At 35.4% G+C, this 15,490-nt stretch overlaps 1 protein-coding gene across 2 annotated transcripts in view; it reads right to left on the bottom strand.

Moving 5' to 3' along the window:
* Positions 1-974: 974 nt before the first annotated feature.
* Positions 975-15,490, bottom strand: part of MIB1 (MIB E3 ubiquitin protein ligase 1) — an 85,298-nt gene continuing 70,782 nt past the window's right edge. For both annotated transcript variants that reach the window (XM_069853958.1, XM_069853957.1), the window contains exons 18-21: positions 15,001-15,079; positions 13,276-13,389; positions 12,072-12,172; positions 975-7,367 (exon numbers count right to left, since the gene is read on the bottom strand). In XM_069853958.1, the coding sequence (XP_069710059.1) occupies positions 7,227-7,367; positions 12,072-12,172; positions 13,276-13,389; positions 15,001-15,079 (435 nt within the window). In that variant the 3' untranslated portion in view covers positions 975-7,226. The remainder of the gene's footprint in view (positions 7,368-12,071; positions 12,173-13,275; positions 13,390-15,000; positions 15,080-15,490) is intronic.

Genomic DNA, 15,490 nt, shown 5'->3' with positions numbered 1-15,490 from the left:
ATTATAGCAAAATAAAACTTATACATTATCATCTAGAATAGTTCCCAATTTCTCAAGTAATTTAAACTAATTTCAATCCATCATAGCATAACTCTCTAAAAACTGCTTCCAAAAAACAGAAGTATCTTCTGGACAGCCTGGACACACTGCTCATCACTGCAAATGGAACAAAGTAGTTAAATCCCTAAAGTAACTCTCACCCAGAATCTTTCCATAAGCATAAGAACAGTGCTGAGGCTTCACTCTTTAAAGTAAAAGCTTTCCTACGCACACTACTTGTTGATTTTGAATCTGGTTGCACAAAGTAGATCTTCAAGGATATTGGTTCTGACTAACTGAAATTACCTTTCCATACTGTGGAAAATCAAGTCTGAAAAGGAAGCCTATCACTTTCAAATACTGCTTCTAGTTTTCCTTCCTGAAGTAAAACAGAGTACACCTGTGAAAAATCACACTCTGCATTTAACTATGTCAGATCCAAAGGAAATCTCCAGAGTTTCATCATCCTTGTTACAAACAGATGGGTGTACTATTGAACACAGCTGGAATTAGAACAGAGTGCATTATAAGGAGATTAATTATATTATACAGTATTAAAATTATAAAGTATTATATTAATTACACTATACAGCATGAGGCAGCCTTCTCAAGATCTGAAAACACTGATGTCAAAAAGCAGCAAACACAGCAGCTTTGATTGTGACCCAATATTAGGGCTGAGCCACTAGAGACCAAATCTATGCCAACACTGTTACCATCACTCTCCATGAACAGGCACAGAGAAGTATGTGAACTGCTTGCAAGTCCCAAAGCAAAGAGCAAGAGGCTATTTAAAATGTATTTTGGCAATTTACATCAATTGCTTTCAAACAAAAAAGCTAAAAAAATAAGATATCTGAAAATATTATGTTTTCATATAGACCTGCCACATAAACCGAAGTCGAAGAAGACTTGAAAAACGAAAAGAAACTGAGAAAGAGAGCAACAAACTTTTTATTCTGTCAATACATTTTTCACCTGTACACTATGATAAATTAAAACACTGAGCCATTATGGTTGGTTCTGTTGCCATTCATTACATATATATATATTTGAATGCATCCATTAGATTGAATCCTGAAAGTATACACTATGATGCAGCAACTGTTGTCTCAGAATATGGAAGTTACTGTATCTGGCAGGAGATTTTTAAATGACCACATTCACGTAGCCAGATCTGTAAAGGCCATCATTCAATCGCAAGTAAACCCAGAGTCTAACAGAAACTTAACAGCAGCTCTAATCAGTACGACGAACTGCATATTTACAGAAAGATTTGTACATACACCATAGATAAAAATTTAAAATGAACCTTTTTTGTTGTTACAACATAATCCACCCTTCATACTTCTACTGTGCTGCTTAAATAATATTTGAACATCTGGGAGATTCAAAGGCACCGAGCAATTCTGATGTTGCTACAAACTCACTCTTTGGGGATACATTATAAAGAACAAGAATTTTTTGAAGTTTGGATCACAAACCTCAATAAAGTCTGGTGCACTTCTATATGTTACATGTCAACAACTAACAGAGTTACCATTTGTTCAGGTTTACAATTTTCTAATGCCGTGGTGACATCTAACATCATCACAACTAAGAAGGAGGAAGTGAAATGAACCACCAGTCCCTTTCCAATGTTGCGTGCACAAAAAAATCAGTATTAATTCAATCCAAATACACTTTAAAATCAAAGCTTTTTGAAAAGGTCAGTGTACATTTTTTATAAGTTTTATTAACCACACAGTACATTAGCATTTCCTTTGAATAGCTTAGACCTTGCTAAGCAGTTTTAATGAAAGCAATTAGGTAATTCTATCTGCATACAGAAATCCACTACATTCACACAGACAATCTTAAATTTCTCCAATAAACAGTCAAAAATTACAATTTACTGAAAATACAAAGTCTGTTTTGACAAAAACAGAAATGTTTCTGTGGTTCAGTAAAATCTGTTTTCTAATATGAATAGTTTGCGTTCATAAAGACACTAAGCTTGGGGCAAAAAGTCATCTGCTACATGGTCAAAATGACGCTAAAGATTTTTGTAACTCTGAAATGGCATGCAAACATACAGATCTGTTGACAATTGTTTCTTTTTCTCTTACAAAAGACTTACTGGGCCAGAGAAAAGTAGGTATTTTTACACGTTTGTTTATACAATGACCTCTCCCCTCACACTAGAAGTGTCACATACAGAACATTTTATCTGCTGCCTTTGTCACAAATGCTGCTCCTGTAAATTTGAAAGCTATGCCCTTCACACCCCCATGACTGGTGCAACAATCAAACAACTTTCAGAAAGCTTAACAAAACCTAAATTTACTGATTTTCCTTTACAGAAAGTATATACAAGTTTATAAATGCATGGCAGGGGTATCACAATTATATTAACATCAACTCACTAACCGGATTCAAAAGATACCTGCATTCCATAAGGACTCCATGGCTGCTGCCCATTCAATAGTTCTATCAAGGCACTGTACAGTCATTAAATCTCCAATATTCCCCAAGATGTGCTGAAGAATATTGTGAACGTGTTTAAGTTGTTAAAAAGCCCTGAGTCAGAACTTTCGTATTTACCACAGGCTTAGCTATAAAAACAGCACATACTAAAACTTCTGCGAAGAACGGTTTTGCTTTATCAACACAGGGTATGAAATGCATAAAAAGACAATAGTACAAATTCCAGCAGGTTATGCAGGAACGATATATAATATACGTCATGACAAATCACAAACTTCTATTGTATGTAATGTATACAGTCGTTAAAAAACCTTAGCAATGTATTCAGATGCCAAAACTGACGAAGCAAAACTAAACTGAGGCATTCCCCATCCCTTCCCAAAGACAAAGAACAACTAGAGAAAAATTCAGTATGACAGAAAGGAGGTAGCGCTGCTATAAGTTAGGCTGTAGTGTTGGTTTTTTGAAGTGAAAACATGACCCAAACAGCACAAAGAACAGGATAGGCTCTTCGGTTCTCCAGCTGCTACTGGAAGAGTACAATTAAGGTTCTGATATTTAATTTTGTAGAGGAAGCTGAAATCACCAGCTCAAAACAGGTTCTTCAAACAATTTAGTGTTTACACAAATGGCAGTTCTACTATTAATACTGCTAAAAATAATCAGGCATACATAAACTTCATCTCTAGAAAATATCTACACAATAAGGACTTAAACCAGATTATTTTTAAAAGACCATTTCACGTCTTTAAAAAAAGCTAAAATATCCATTTTAAGACTATGCTAACAAGGCACAAGAACTTGTGCAAATCTGCTATGTCCTCACCCAGTCCAAGTTAAGAATAACACTTCCTAATCAAACTTTCACATTTACAAAGTAATTTGTCTATTCTCTTGCCAGTCTAATTTTCAGTATCTATCTCAGCAAAAAGGGATTCCTCCAAACCCTAACATACAAGTACGTAGCATTTCAACAAATGGAAAGTAGGTCATAATAGACCAAATTTTGAGAAGTGCCATAAGAACTTGGGGTGTAGTAATTGAGAGGAGTTTTTTGGGGAAAAAAAAAGTCATAGTTATACAAAAGTTAACAAGCTACAACTATGTAGCATATTCTGATAGCCTCATAGGTTGTCTTTGTACTTCAAATCGCTCTGCACTGATGTGATCCTTTATGTATTTTACTAAACTGAAAAAAAAAGGTGTGTTTTACTTAAACATCTGAGCATACTTCACATCCAAACAATAGGTATTGTTAGGTGTTTGTTCCAAGAAACAAATTGAGATATTTAATCCACTTTAATTTCAAAACTGCTATTAAATACTGGGGCATAATGATAATAAACAAAGCTTGCAGATCTTGTATTTTACCGTTTTACTGTATATTAGAGATATATGCCTTATTGTTTTTTCTCTCATTTTCATTTTGCTTGATAATAATGGCAACAATAATGAGATTTATGTTTTTGTCTCTCGTTGAAGACAGAGGCACAATGACATAACCTCAATTCTCCTTCCTGCTACAATCCTCTTTGGCTTCCAACTGAGATGCTGTTTTCTTCCTTCAGTTACTTAAGTGTTAAAAATTTGCACTCTGTGCATGTTGCACAGATGATACCAGACTAAATTGAGTGAATTAACTTAATAGCTTCCTCAACATCATTAGTTCACCTTCTACTTCAAAATCCAAAGACAGTGTGTGAATCTTAAGTATTTATTTCCATAAATTATACTGGATTTGCAAACATTTTTCCTCATTAAGTTTTTTGAAAGGCAAGCACTGTGTAGTCTCCCTAACACAAAATACAGTTCTTTCACCTATTAAAGGCCTATATTAAAAATTCAAGCACGTTGGTTAGCTTACCTAGTTTTTCTATTTCAGCTTTTTTTCCTGGCACTGTAAAAGCATCACGTTGACAGACTTTAATTTCAACTGGTACAAAACGTTGCCAGATGAATCCAATCACAATCTGGTATGGAGACACACACACCTGGTGCAACTACAGTACAGAAGACTACAGCACAGAAGACTACAGCTGCTGCTATCGCTGTACCTTCATTCACCATCTCCATTTCCATAGGACTGTGATGGCATCCATATAATAAGTGTTAGAAAGTAACTTACAGCTTCTCTGTTGAAAAGTGTAAGCCTAAGGGAGTACTTGCCTACCTATGCTACAATATGTGCCTCCTGTAGACAAGGAGCATTTAACACGAAGCTCTGGTTTCCCACCCAGGATGCTTTAGATCAGTTTTTGTTCAGCTGAATTACTCAATTGGAGTAATTTGTCAATTATTGTTAATATGTTTAAGTTGGAATACTTTTCTAGTAATTCTGGCTTGTTCCAGTGACAAAGAATTAGAAAATGCCAACTGCTATATTGAGGTTTGTTTTAAGCTGCATTATCAAGAAGAAATCCACCCTGCCTTTGTGCTGATATCAGTTTATAGAGGTCTCCTTGAAGAATAAATAGGACACAATATTTAAAATGTGTCTACCAGAGCCAGAGGCAACTGAGGCCCAGATCTGATGCATTACAGGCTGGAACTCAAAATGGATTGTCAAATGGCACATCCCATTACAAAACTGTTTATAGAGGAAGACTGCCAAGAAACTGAAGGCTACTACAGAAAGTTCCGCTGTCAAACATGTTACAAAAAGGCAACCTGACTACTGACACGCATATTGGCCAAAAAAAAATTAAGCGAACATTCAGGTGCACTCAGAGCTTAAGTGGAGACAGCAAAACGCTGCACTGAAAAAAAGTCCTGTATCAAAACCTTCCCAAAGCTCTTTGAAAAACTGATATTTTAGAATAGGGACCCAAAAAGCAAGAAAAAAAGACTGCTATTTAGTTTGGCCAAAAAGACAGATACATAGATTATCTGAAAACAGATTGTGTCCAATTAAATATTCCTGAAAGAATGATGAACGTTTGCCATTCTGGATCAGTATCAAAGATGGCTATTAGAAAGGCCATATATTACATCCCTTTGCTATGTTAAAAGCAGTCCATGTACATTTTTTCAGTATATCACTGTGGTTGTTTCCTGGAAAACACTATTCAGTGTTAAACCTTTCTGGCTAAAAGTTTACCTACCGTATCAGTTTACTAGTAACATCACCTGAGACTGGTGCCAATGTTTGCACAGTTCAGGCATATCAACATAAGCTTCAGAAGACCAAGATGGACCTTCCGAAGAAATCACAGTTTTATGCCTTTGCCTTACTTGGATCTTCCCCTGAACTCTCACTTTGCCACATTTTTGACAAATGCAATGAGAATTAAATGAGAAATTAATCTTAGAGATTAACCTTATTAATCTAATTTCTAATCTTAGAAATTAATCACGTAAGGTGCTTACGTGACTCCAGCATATATTTCTTCATTGTTCAGCAAGAGCACATCAAAACAAAGTCTGCAAACAGCAAAGGGCTACATAAACTATGCACTCAGAAAACTGCTGAATTACACATTCCTTTTAGCTACAACAAACTTTAAATCACCATACTTTCTTCCACCCAAAAAGACGGAAGGATGCACTCGTTATCGAAATGTTAATAGCTTGCAGTTCCTGAATGGTAGCACTTTCGTGGTTACGAACATCTGCTTATGTCACATCCGTGACAGCTAACTCCTTCAGCCACCTTCAACCCACCCAGGCACGGCTCACAGAACGCACTGCTCCATCAGCATTATCATCATTTGCAGTATTATCCAGTAATGTTCACAGCTAAGTTCTGCTGTTAACACCTGACTTGGATGAATAAGCAATATTGAATTTCCTCTTCTGCTGTTAATACTGTTTGCCTGGAAACAATAAAACTAATTCAAGAGAGGAAATATTGCAAAATCTCTAGTTCTTCCCTAGTTCATAGACCCAGAATTTTTAAATGGCCCCACATACATATTTGTTTTTCTACAGCTGATCAAATTCACTCACTGAGATGGACAACTGACCCACTGCTCAAATATTTTCCTTTCCAGTCAAGTCAAAAGCAATTCCATACAAAATGATGTGGCTAGCAGAATGAAGAAGTTCACTATTTAACTTGTCAGACTAAAGTGCAGTATTGGGAATATAATATTTCTAAACTAGATCTTTCTCTTTACTGTTTCCTTCCCAACCCATCCTCAACAAAGGGCACAATAAAGTTAGAATTACCTTAACATTGTGTTTTGAGGCCTGATCTTAGAGGTATGACATTTATCACCACTGTGTATAAACTTCGTATTGATTTTGCCCTAATGTATATTTCAACATCAAAATTTTTGTGAATCATAACTGTCACAGGAATTTTGAACGTTCCCCAGCAAAGCATAAAACAAAAAATCCTAACTACTTATATTTTATATTAAAAAAACCCTTACATCACTTGACAACATACATTAAAAAAACCACAAACAAAATCAAAATAAGATTGTCCCTTTACACTTTTAAGGGGAAGACGACAACAGACAGAAAATGAAAAAAAGACTGCTTTAGTTTAGCTTCAGGCTTAGGTGGTTTGTTTTTTTTAAGAGTAAAGCTACAAGCTGACTGTTTAAATACTGTTCTCTTTTTCGGTGTGTTCACAGTCTTTAAACAATGGCCACGTAATGAAGCTGTACTAGAAATGTTATCAGTACCCTTTACCACTTGTCAAACTGATGGAGATTTAGATCATCAAGATGTTCTTATTATTTCATATGCTAATAAAAGACAGTGGGTTCCACTACTTAATACAAAAGGATCCTTCGTTCAATTGCCTTGCGGCATATAGGGCATTCACTCATTCTGTCTCCACAAAGTTGACATGTTCCATGGCCACAGAGAAAGATCATGTTCTTCAGACGGTCCAAACAGACAGGGCACATGGTCTGTAAGAGATTTGGACATGTTACACAGTCAGTGACAGATGTAACGCAGTACTACATACAAAATATATCAATTACTGAAATTTAACAATACATCATCTTAAGCCTAGCATAATCTGGACACTAATATGAAAACTAAATTTTTTTTTCAAAAAATCACATTTTTACTTCACGTTGACTTAAAATGATTGGGCTTTCTCAAGTATGATCCCTGTAAGAAAGTCAATCCAGCAGTAGGTAGACATCACGTTTTCAATGTCATTACCCAAGTCAGCAATAATCTTCAGCCACATACTCCTTCACGTCATGTAATTTTCCAGGGAACAAACACAACACAAACAGCTTTGTATGCGCAATGGCCAGGTAATGATTTACCAACATCTTCTGAAGCTACCTAGTCATTCATACACTTACCTTTAAACATCAAGCACTGAACACGTGCAGAAGTAATAAAAATGCTGCACAATCGATATTCTACGTAAAGATTAAATACTGGTAATTCCAGCCTTTGCTCAGGGGATTTATCAAGACTTTCAACCAAAAGAACACCTCAAGTTTCAAATGAAGAACAATGTAATAAACCTGCAACCCTTAGCCGTAACAGCAGCACAGCAAACTTTTAAAATCAGTTTTAATTGTTGCATCTTAAAGCGAGAGCTAATATTCCAAAAAGATCTCCCAAAGTTCTTTAACAGCAACGTTCATTTTGTATCAGGCCACTAAAGAACAATGTCCTCCACCTTCTGTCACACGCATAAATTGATGTTTTGGTAAGGCATGTTCCTTCACCATAAACATACTGTAGCCGCATTGGGATTCATTTACAACAGTTTATCAAAGGTTAGGGAATGAACAGATGTTACAGCAGAAGATAATCATGAAGATCATTCTGTAGTCCAATAAATCAACTCTAAGATATCCTCAGGTCTGGACACACTACTCATATCTAACATAACAATAAATGTTGATCTCATATGTAATAGGAAATAGACAGGGCTCATATGTCAAGTCCACGTTCATTTTATCACCACCTTGCACCTGTGACTTGTTTTCATAGTCATCACTAGGGGTTTAACTTCAGTCTGTTCATGTCCAGAGAGAGAATCCATAGCAGGAACCCTACTCAGTATCGCCTTCAAGTATACTTTCTCTGAAATAGACAGCTATTACTTTCTAGGGTAGATGGCTTAGTTGAAGATCAAAAAAAGCTCACCATCAACACAAAGTTCAAATTGTCATGGAATCTGAAGAAATGCTTATTTTCATCTCCAGGATACCAGCATAACGGGCCAGCAGGAATGTAAAACATCCAGAAAAAAAACTTACATCAATTTATGTTTCTAAAAAACCCCTTCACTCTTTCCAAAAATGCTGTGCTCAAGCTTCGCCAGAATTTCCACAGTACTATAATAGAACACTCTCAAATTAAAAAATTTGCAAAAGATCAACTATCTGTCAGTGAGTTCTGCGTATTCTTCCATTCACACTAAGTCATCGCCTCAGATGTTCTAACAGGACAATTAGAGAATTCTTCCTCCAGCAACCCTTAGTCTTCAAATATGAATGAAACAGCTATTTCAAATTAATATAAAGCTGTCCTGTGACACAATGTCTACAACCTGATAGTAAGTCCTTTAACAAAGGACTCACAAAGCAAAGCCAAATCTTATCTTTGGAGAAAAAGCTTGTAACCTTTATTCTATGTTTTTAGCTTAATTATGGGCTTTTGTGCCCAAATATAATGTCAGAATTACTGAAGTTACAAGGCCCTGCTTCTCTATAAATGCCACTTGTTTGAAAATATACATCAAGGGACAAAGAAATAATAAAAAGTTAAATTCTGTTCAAACACCATTGCTTTCAATTATTTCACTTAGTGAAGAACAGAAATTCTAACATTTTCATTTCATAGATCTTTTTCGCAACTACATTTATTACAATCAAATTGTCCAATCTCTTCTGCTTAGTATAAACGCAGAGTATTTAAAATATCAGCTGTTTGATCTGTTATATGACGTTATTTTAACATTTAAGTTACTTCATACAACAGGAGAATTCATCTGGCAGGAACAACAAAACTTGCTGTTTGTTATGCAGTTCTGCTCTGACAAAGATATTTCTCAAGTAGTTCATCAGTTTCCCAGTGGCATACAAGCCCAAATAACTGAGTTTTATCCAATTTTCAAGGAGCACTCTTTACTTAACTTCCAGCTTATATGCATTTTTACAGCGGCAAGAAGTTCATTGCATGCCTGTGTATGCCAATTTGTGCCACAGCAGCAAGAAGTAAGCACTGTTTCTACTCTGCTACTGGTTTGTTAGAATGATCTCTGCATGAAACCACATTGCTTTTTTTTAACTGCATGAGTCATTTCACTCCCACCTTTCGAAGAAAACAAACATAAAGAAAGCATTGTGCCTGTTTATGTAAGAATTATCTCTTTGGATAAGTACTCTGAAGAAAAGTGCTCATCATGCTTTTAAGTATAGCTGGGTTTGCAATTGAAAACAATGTTCACCACTAACAAGGTGTTTTAAACGGCTTGAAGTATCAATTCCTCATTGCTAAAACCATTTTTTTCAACAATATATAGGCGCACAGTGACAAAAGAAGTATCTTTTTAGGGAGAAAAAGTGATGTAAGTATGGTGAAGGAACATACGTAAGATATTAGATAGGGGATGGTGATTATGTATGAAGTGGAGTGAAGGTATTGCAATTACAGTCAAAAAGGTTCACATTCAGGGAATTCCTGAAGAACGGTGTGGTCATCAGATGTGGACATCAGCATCACTTCTGCTTGGCACCAGAAACGGTTTTAAAAGCTTGCTGCACTAACATACTAGGTTATCACTGAAGGTCTGAGTTGAAACATAGGATTATACCTGCTGAGAGAGAACAAATTAATTTTAAGTACAAAAAAAAAAAAAAAAATCAATGTAACATGGTGACTGAACTGTTAAAGCACGAAGATGAGACAAAATTGTTAAAAATAAAAGAACACCCTAGGAAAACTTAAACAAACTGGGATCGCATCTAATGAAGAACAGGAACTGTAAAATTAATTAGTTTTCCTTTAATGTTCCTAAACATAAAAAGTATTAGCATACTCAAACAGAACTCCAATCTTTTATAAACTCCCACAATAAAGTAACCAGAAAAGAAAAAAAAATACATCTGAAGAAAACAGATTACTTGTGTTTAAGCATTCATCTTCGCGCTTTGCATATGTAATTTCATATGCCAAAGAAGCAATCTTATTCTTTTCATCCAATATTAAAAAACAAAGCAGAAGCTAAACAGTAGATATAAGATGTCAGAGCTATCTAGAAACTCCATATGTTATTGTCAAAAAGACATGCATTTTTCAAATGACAGTTTTTAATCTGCATATTCTTTTACAAACAAAACCCACAAACTAATCTGTTTTGAACTGGGTATTTAAATTTCTTTTACCAGAGTCTTGGCCAAGTCTCCATACAACAGGAATAGCTCTTCACAGACATGCCACTGAGGTTAAAATTTGACAGCATACCAGCTCCCATGTTTGGACACATGGCCCCTAAAACTGACAATCTGAACGTGTTACTCTTAGCTTTCACACGAACAGCTCAGAGCAACATCTACCAGGACTAGATGCGATGCTGCCATCACTGAAATATTACTGACTGATCTGAGCCTACAAGAAGAAAAGGCAAGCAATACACTAAGATGACTTCTCCATTTCCTGTATTATCCATTAAAGGTTTCTTCCAATTGTGTTATACAAAACGAAAACAAGAATCATATTTATTAGGGTTCTGAGAAAGTAAGTTCATACAACATTTGAACACCCCAGGTCCTTCACTGCTGAAAAAACAAATCTCAAAATAAAGATGCTCTTTTGTTGAGATGGAAAAGCAAGGAAACAGTTTAGTAATTTGACACAGGAAAGTTCTGCATGTAGACAACTACTTAAGCTCTTCTAAAGGAACTAGACTTAGAGAAGTAACAAATTTAAATAGGTAACTGTCGGTTATCTTAAACATTGAATTTTGGGTTTTACTAGGTTTCTAAGTTGCACGTAACTTAAACAGTTAACAATTGATACACTCTATAGTGAATCTGTCTAAATATCTTCCTGCATACACTACGCATAATTACAAAAGATAAATCTTATAATTTACATTCCAAATATTCAAATTACATGTACAGTACTTTCAGAAATTTTCATTTGGCAACCATACAGTTTTTGAAGGGTACATCAACTACAGGCTTCATATGATGGTAAAACTCCCAGCCATTGTCCAAAGGCAATCCATGAAGAGACAAGTGAAGATTCAGGTAAACACAGAAGAATATCTACTTTTATTACTGTCTGGTGAAAATAGCTCCTGCTGTACCTATACACTCAGGTCAGCCAAATAGACAGAGGACACACTGACTGGGCAGAGAACCCTTTTTCAATCATATCAACACAGATGCTCCAGTAGATGAATTATCAAACATGACCACTTGGGGTTTTATATTTTTTTTTAAAAAAAAAACCCTGTACGTATAAGACATACAAGCCATATCACACACAAAAATATACTCGTTATCCAACTATCAAGAACCAAAGCACTTCAACATGTAATTTATTTTTTTTAATAACTGAAAGTAACTTTAATTTTTCAATTATTTTAGAAAATATTTTATATTTTCAATTATTTTATCCAGCACTTTTACCTGTTCTTTGATGTCTTGTAACTGTTGCTGCAGCTTCTGTACATCCGCATTGACATTGGTGTTGTCTTTGTCTTTCTGCAAAACTGGAATGTTTCCACTTGCTGTAATTTAATAAAGATATGTGATTACACATCAACTTAATGAAACAGGAATAATTATTTCCAGTGTAGTAACTACAATTTTTCAGTTATCTGAAATAACATTAGTCAAACATATTTGATAATCTAATTCAATTCACTACATCACTGCAGTTCAAAACATAAAGAACTTCTTTGAGTTCAGTGGCCGTGCTCCTTTGACAAACGTTTCCTCAAGACAGACGCTCAAAATCCCTGTACCCTCTTAATGTTCACAGAGCTCTTATTTGTCAGTGTTTTGACATGGGTAAAGAATAAAGTCAAAACCTTTCACACTGAAAATACTCCTAATTTACATAGCTGATTCTATTTGGCATTCAAAAATGCACAAAATGTCTTGGAAGTAGTTTGTTCAAAATTTAAACAAAGCTCAACTCAGAGTAATATTCCTGATACAGGAAGCAATGTTACTGCAAGAAAAAGAAAAATTGAGGAGTATTTTAAATAACAAATTCTTAATTTCCACTGTATTACAAACCTGATTTTAAGGGTTGTTCCTATATTTATCTATTTAGGAACAGTATGAATCTAATATTCCAATTCACATAAACTCAATTCAGACATTGCGTATCACACACACAAAGTCAGTATAAACAATGCACAGAAATTACTCAGAGAAATCATGAAAAGTTTAAAAAATACTCAAAGCAGGAGATGTAAAACTGAACAATCTGTCATTAAAGCCACTTGTACCTAGATACAAAATACTTATCACTCCTATATCAGCCAGGAAGTTCCAGAAGTAAAAAAAAATACATTTATTTGCTCATCTGCACAATTACAGACAATCTTCAGCTTCTGCCTCATAGGACATAAATAAGTGGCCAAGGAGTCATATATGTTTAAGTGTCTACTGTGGACACTGGATGCAATCCTGTAGCCTAATGACTGATGTCAGTGTCATATTTGCAGCTATCAACATAGGAGTGCAAACAGCAAATGGATACCTTGCTTAACATTGTTTCAAATAAACTTTTCTTTTAAAAGGAAAAGTAAGATTTAGGTCATTTAAAAGAACAAGAACTTGGGGGAGAATGTGAGAGAGTACAGATGTTGGAGTCACTCACAAATATCATCAGTGGTATCTTCTGTACCTTTCCCTCCACAGCACATTATGAAAGGCACTCTTCGCTCAACCACTGCCCGACACTGTACACATTTCTTCATCAAGCTTGCACAATCTAGGAGAACACAGAAATAAATCAACTCTGAAAAATTTTTCTATATCTTCTTTTCTATTTCATTTTAATTCTTTCCTAATCATGAGCTTGTTTATTCACAGCAACTATATATCCGTGCCATAACAGATGCTTATAATACAAATTACTTGTGCTCATCTTGACATCATTTTCTGCAAATCACACCTATGAACAATGTCTTGTTTGGTATTCAAAGTAAAGCTATTCTGTTTATCTTCTTTTACTGTACTTCAAGCAATCAGGATCTTCTTTCTCCACATGGCTGTCTGTTCCATAGAATTACAGAAGTTAGAAAAGCAACGTCACACGTTTGAGACCAGAATTTCCAAGAACATCTTGACTACCTGCTTTTTCCTTTAAACAAAGCATCTCCACTTAGTATCCTAATGCTCCAGGGGCAAATATGTATGGCTCCTTACCCTTAAGAAGGGCAAACCTATATCTTTTGATATAATCCCAGAAAGAAGGCAGTAATTCTTCTACAAAAGGTGAATGATTATATCCCATAAATGCTGACAGTTACTGTGAATCAACAGAAAAGGTCTTATAAACTTCACAAAATTTGAGGACACTTTCTCATCCTGCTTTAACAAGATGTCCAGAGAGCAATCTGGCAAGAAATCAACTACATCTGTTAAACCTTTTGCTGTCATTGTTACAGCTTAGCCTTGGTGACATGTATTGCACTGCTGAAATCCTTCACCACAGCAATTAATCTTTTTGCAGTCCTCTTCCTGGGAAACTATCAAAAAACTTCTCTCATCACCTTTCAACTGCAGACAGGGAAAGAGGCCAGATCAGGATAACTGTCAAGTCAGTGATTCAGTGTCAGGTCTCTCAGCCAGAACACGGGAAAAATCAGACTTCTTTAGAGAGACCAAGTAAGCAGTTACTTAAGAGAATGATTACCTTCCCTCTTATGAAGATCCTCTGCAGCAAGAACTGCCCTTCTCTAGGCAAATGACCCTTCAACAAGGCCCTGACATGTCTGGTGACAAGGTGATGGATGCATTCTCATCCACATATTCTCAAAACCAGAAAAATTCTGGAGAACTCCTGTCTTTGTTTTTGGGGTTTTTTTTGGTTGTTTTTTTTTTTTTTTTGCTACACAAGATAAATCAGAGTGAATCCAAACTGCAGCTCTTTGCAAAGACAGATGATGTGCCTTTTAGGGAAGAACACAGCCCTTGTGCAAATCTGTAGATTATTAATGAAGCATATTAAATATTTATTGATCATACTTTTTTAAAACACCATTTGCAAATCTGAATGCCCCCAAGAAGCTGCAACAGAGCAATAAAATGAATTCTAATTATTTCAGAAGTTTTAATGATATACATCAGGCTTCTATAATCTGAGTGAGCTTACTCACAATTAAATAATTCAGATGGAAGAGCACTTCCTTTCTGAATTTTTTAAAATCTCCTGTTTGTCCTCCAATTATTTCATTAACAGCATGCAAAATAATGCCAACATTCTGACTATCAAATAAATAGGATGTTAAGTCAGATTACTAATAAGCTTTTAGCAATCTGATTAAAAATGTTCTGTTCCAAAATTAGTTCAAAAAAAACTTCTGTCAAGTTTACTTACTTTCACAGGCACACATATGACCACAAGGCTGGAAAAGCACTGCTGCCTTTTTGTCTGAACACACTACGCATTCTTCAATCTGTAATGAACAACAAAACACACATACGAGAAAAGTTTATCTTCTGCTCTTGATAAGAATTGGCTTTCACACTCTCTTTGGCAAGGCAAATAGACTTTAAAAAGCTCCAAGTAGTGCTTATTTTAACTAATTCAGCACTTCAAAATGCAACCTAAATGCATTATCACATCAACTGCTAAGAACAGATATTTGCTAGCAATGTTTTTATGTTCAGTATGCTGATAGGTACAGAGAAACAGCTAGACAGTATATAGTTTTCTTCCCTTATTCTTTTCTTCTTCTTTGTTCCACCATATTCACTTAACTTGAAGTTGTTCAGCCTTGGAGAAGACTGCTGGGAGACTTCATTGCAGCCTCTCAGTACTTAAAGGGGGGGGGTTATAAAGAAGACGAGGACAAGCTTTTTAGTTG

Source organism: Phaenicophaeus curvirostris, chromosome 3, assembly GCF_032191515.1.
Source record: "Phaenicophaeus curvirostris isolate KB17595 chromosome 3, BPBGC_Pcur_1.0, whole genome shotgun sequence".
NCBI classification, from domain to species: Eukaryota; Metazoa; Chordata; class Aves; order Cuculiformes; family Cuculidae; genus Phaenicophaeus; species Phaenicophaeus curvirostris.
Note: the sequence above shows the minus strand (reverse complement) of the source record. Positions and strands in the feature narration are given on the sequence as shown.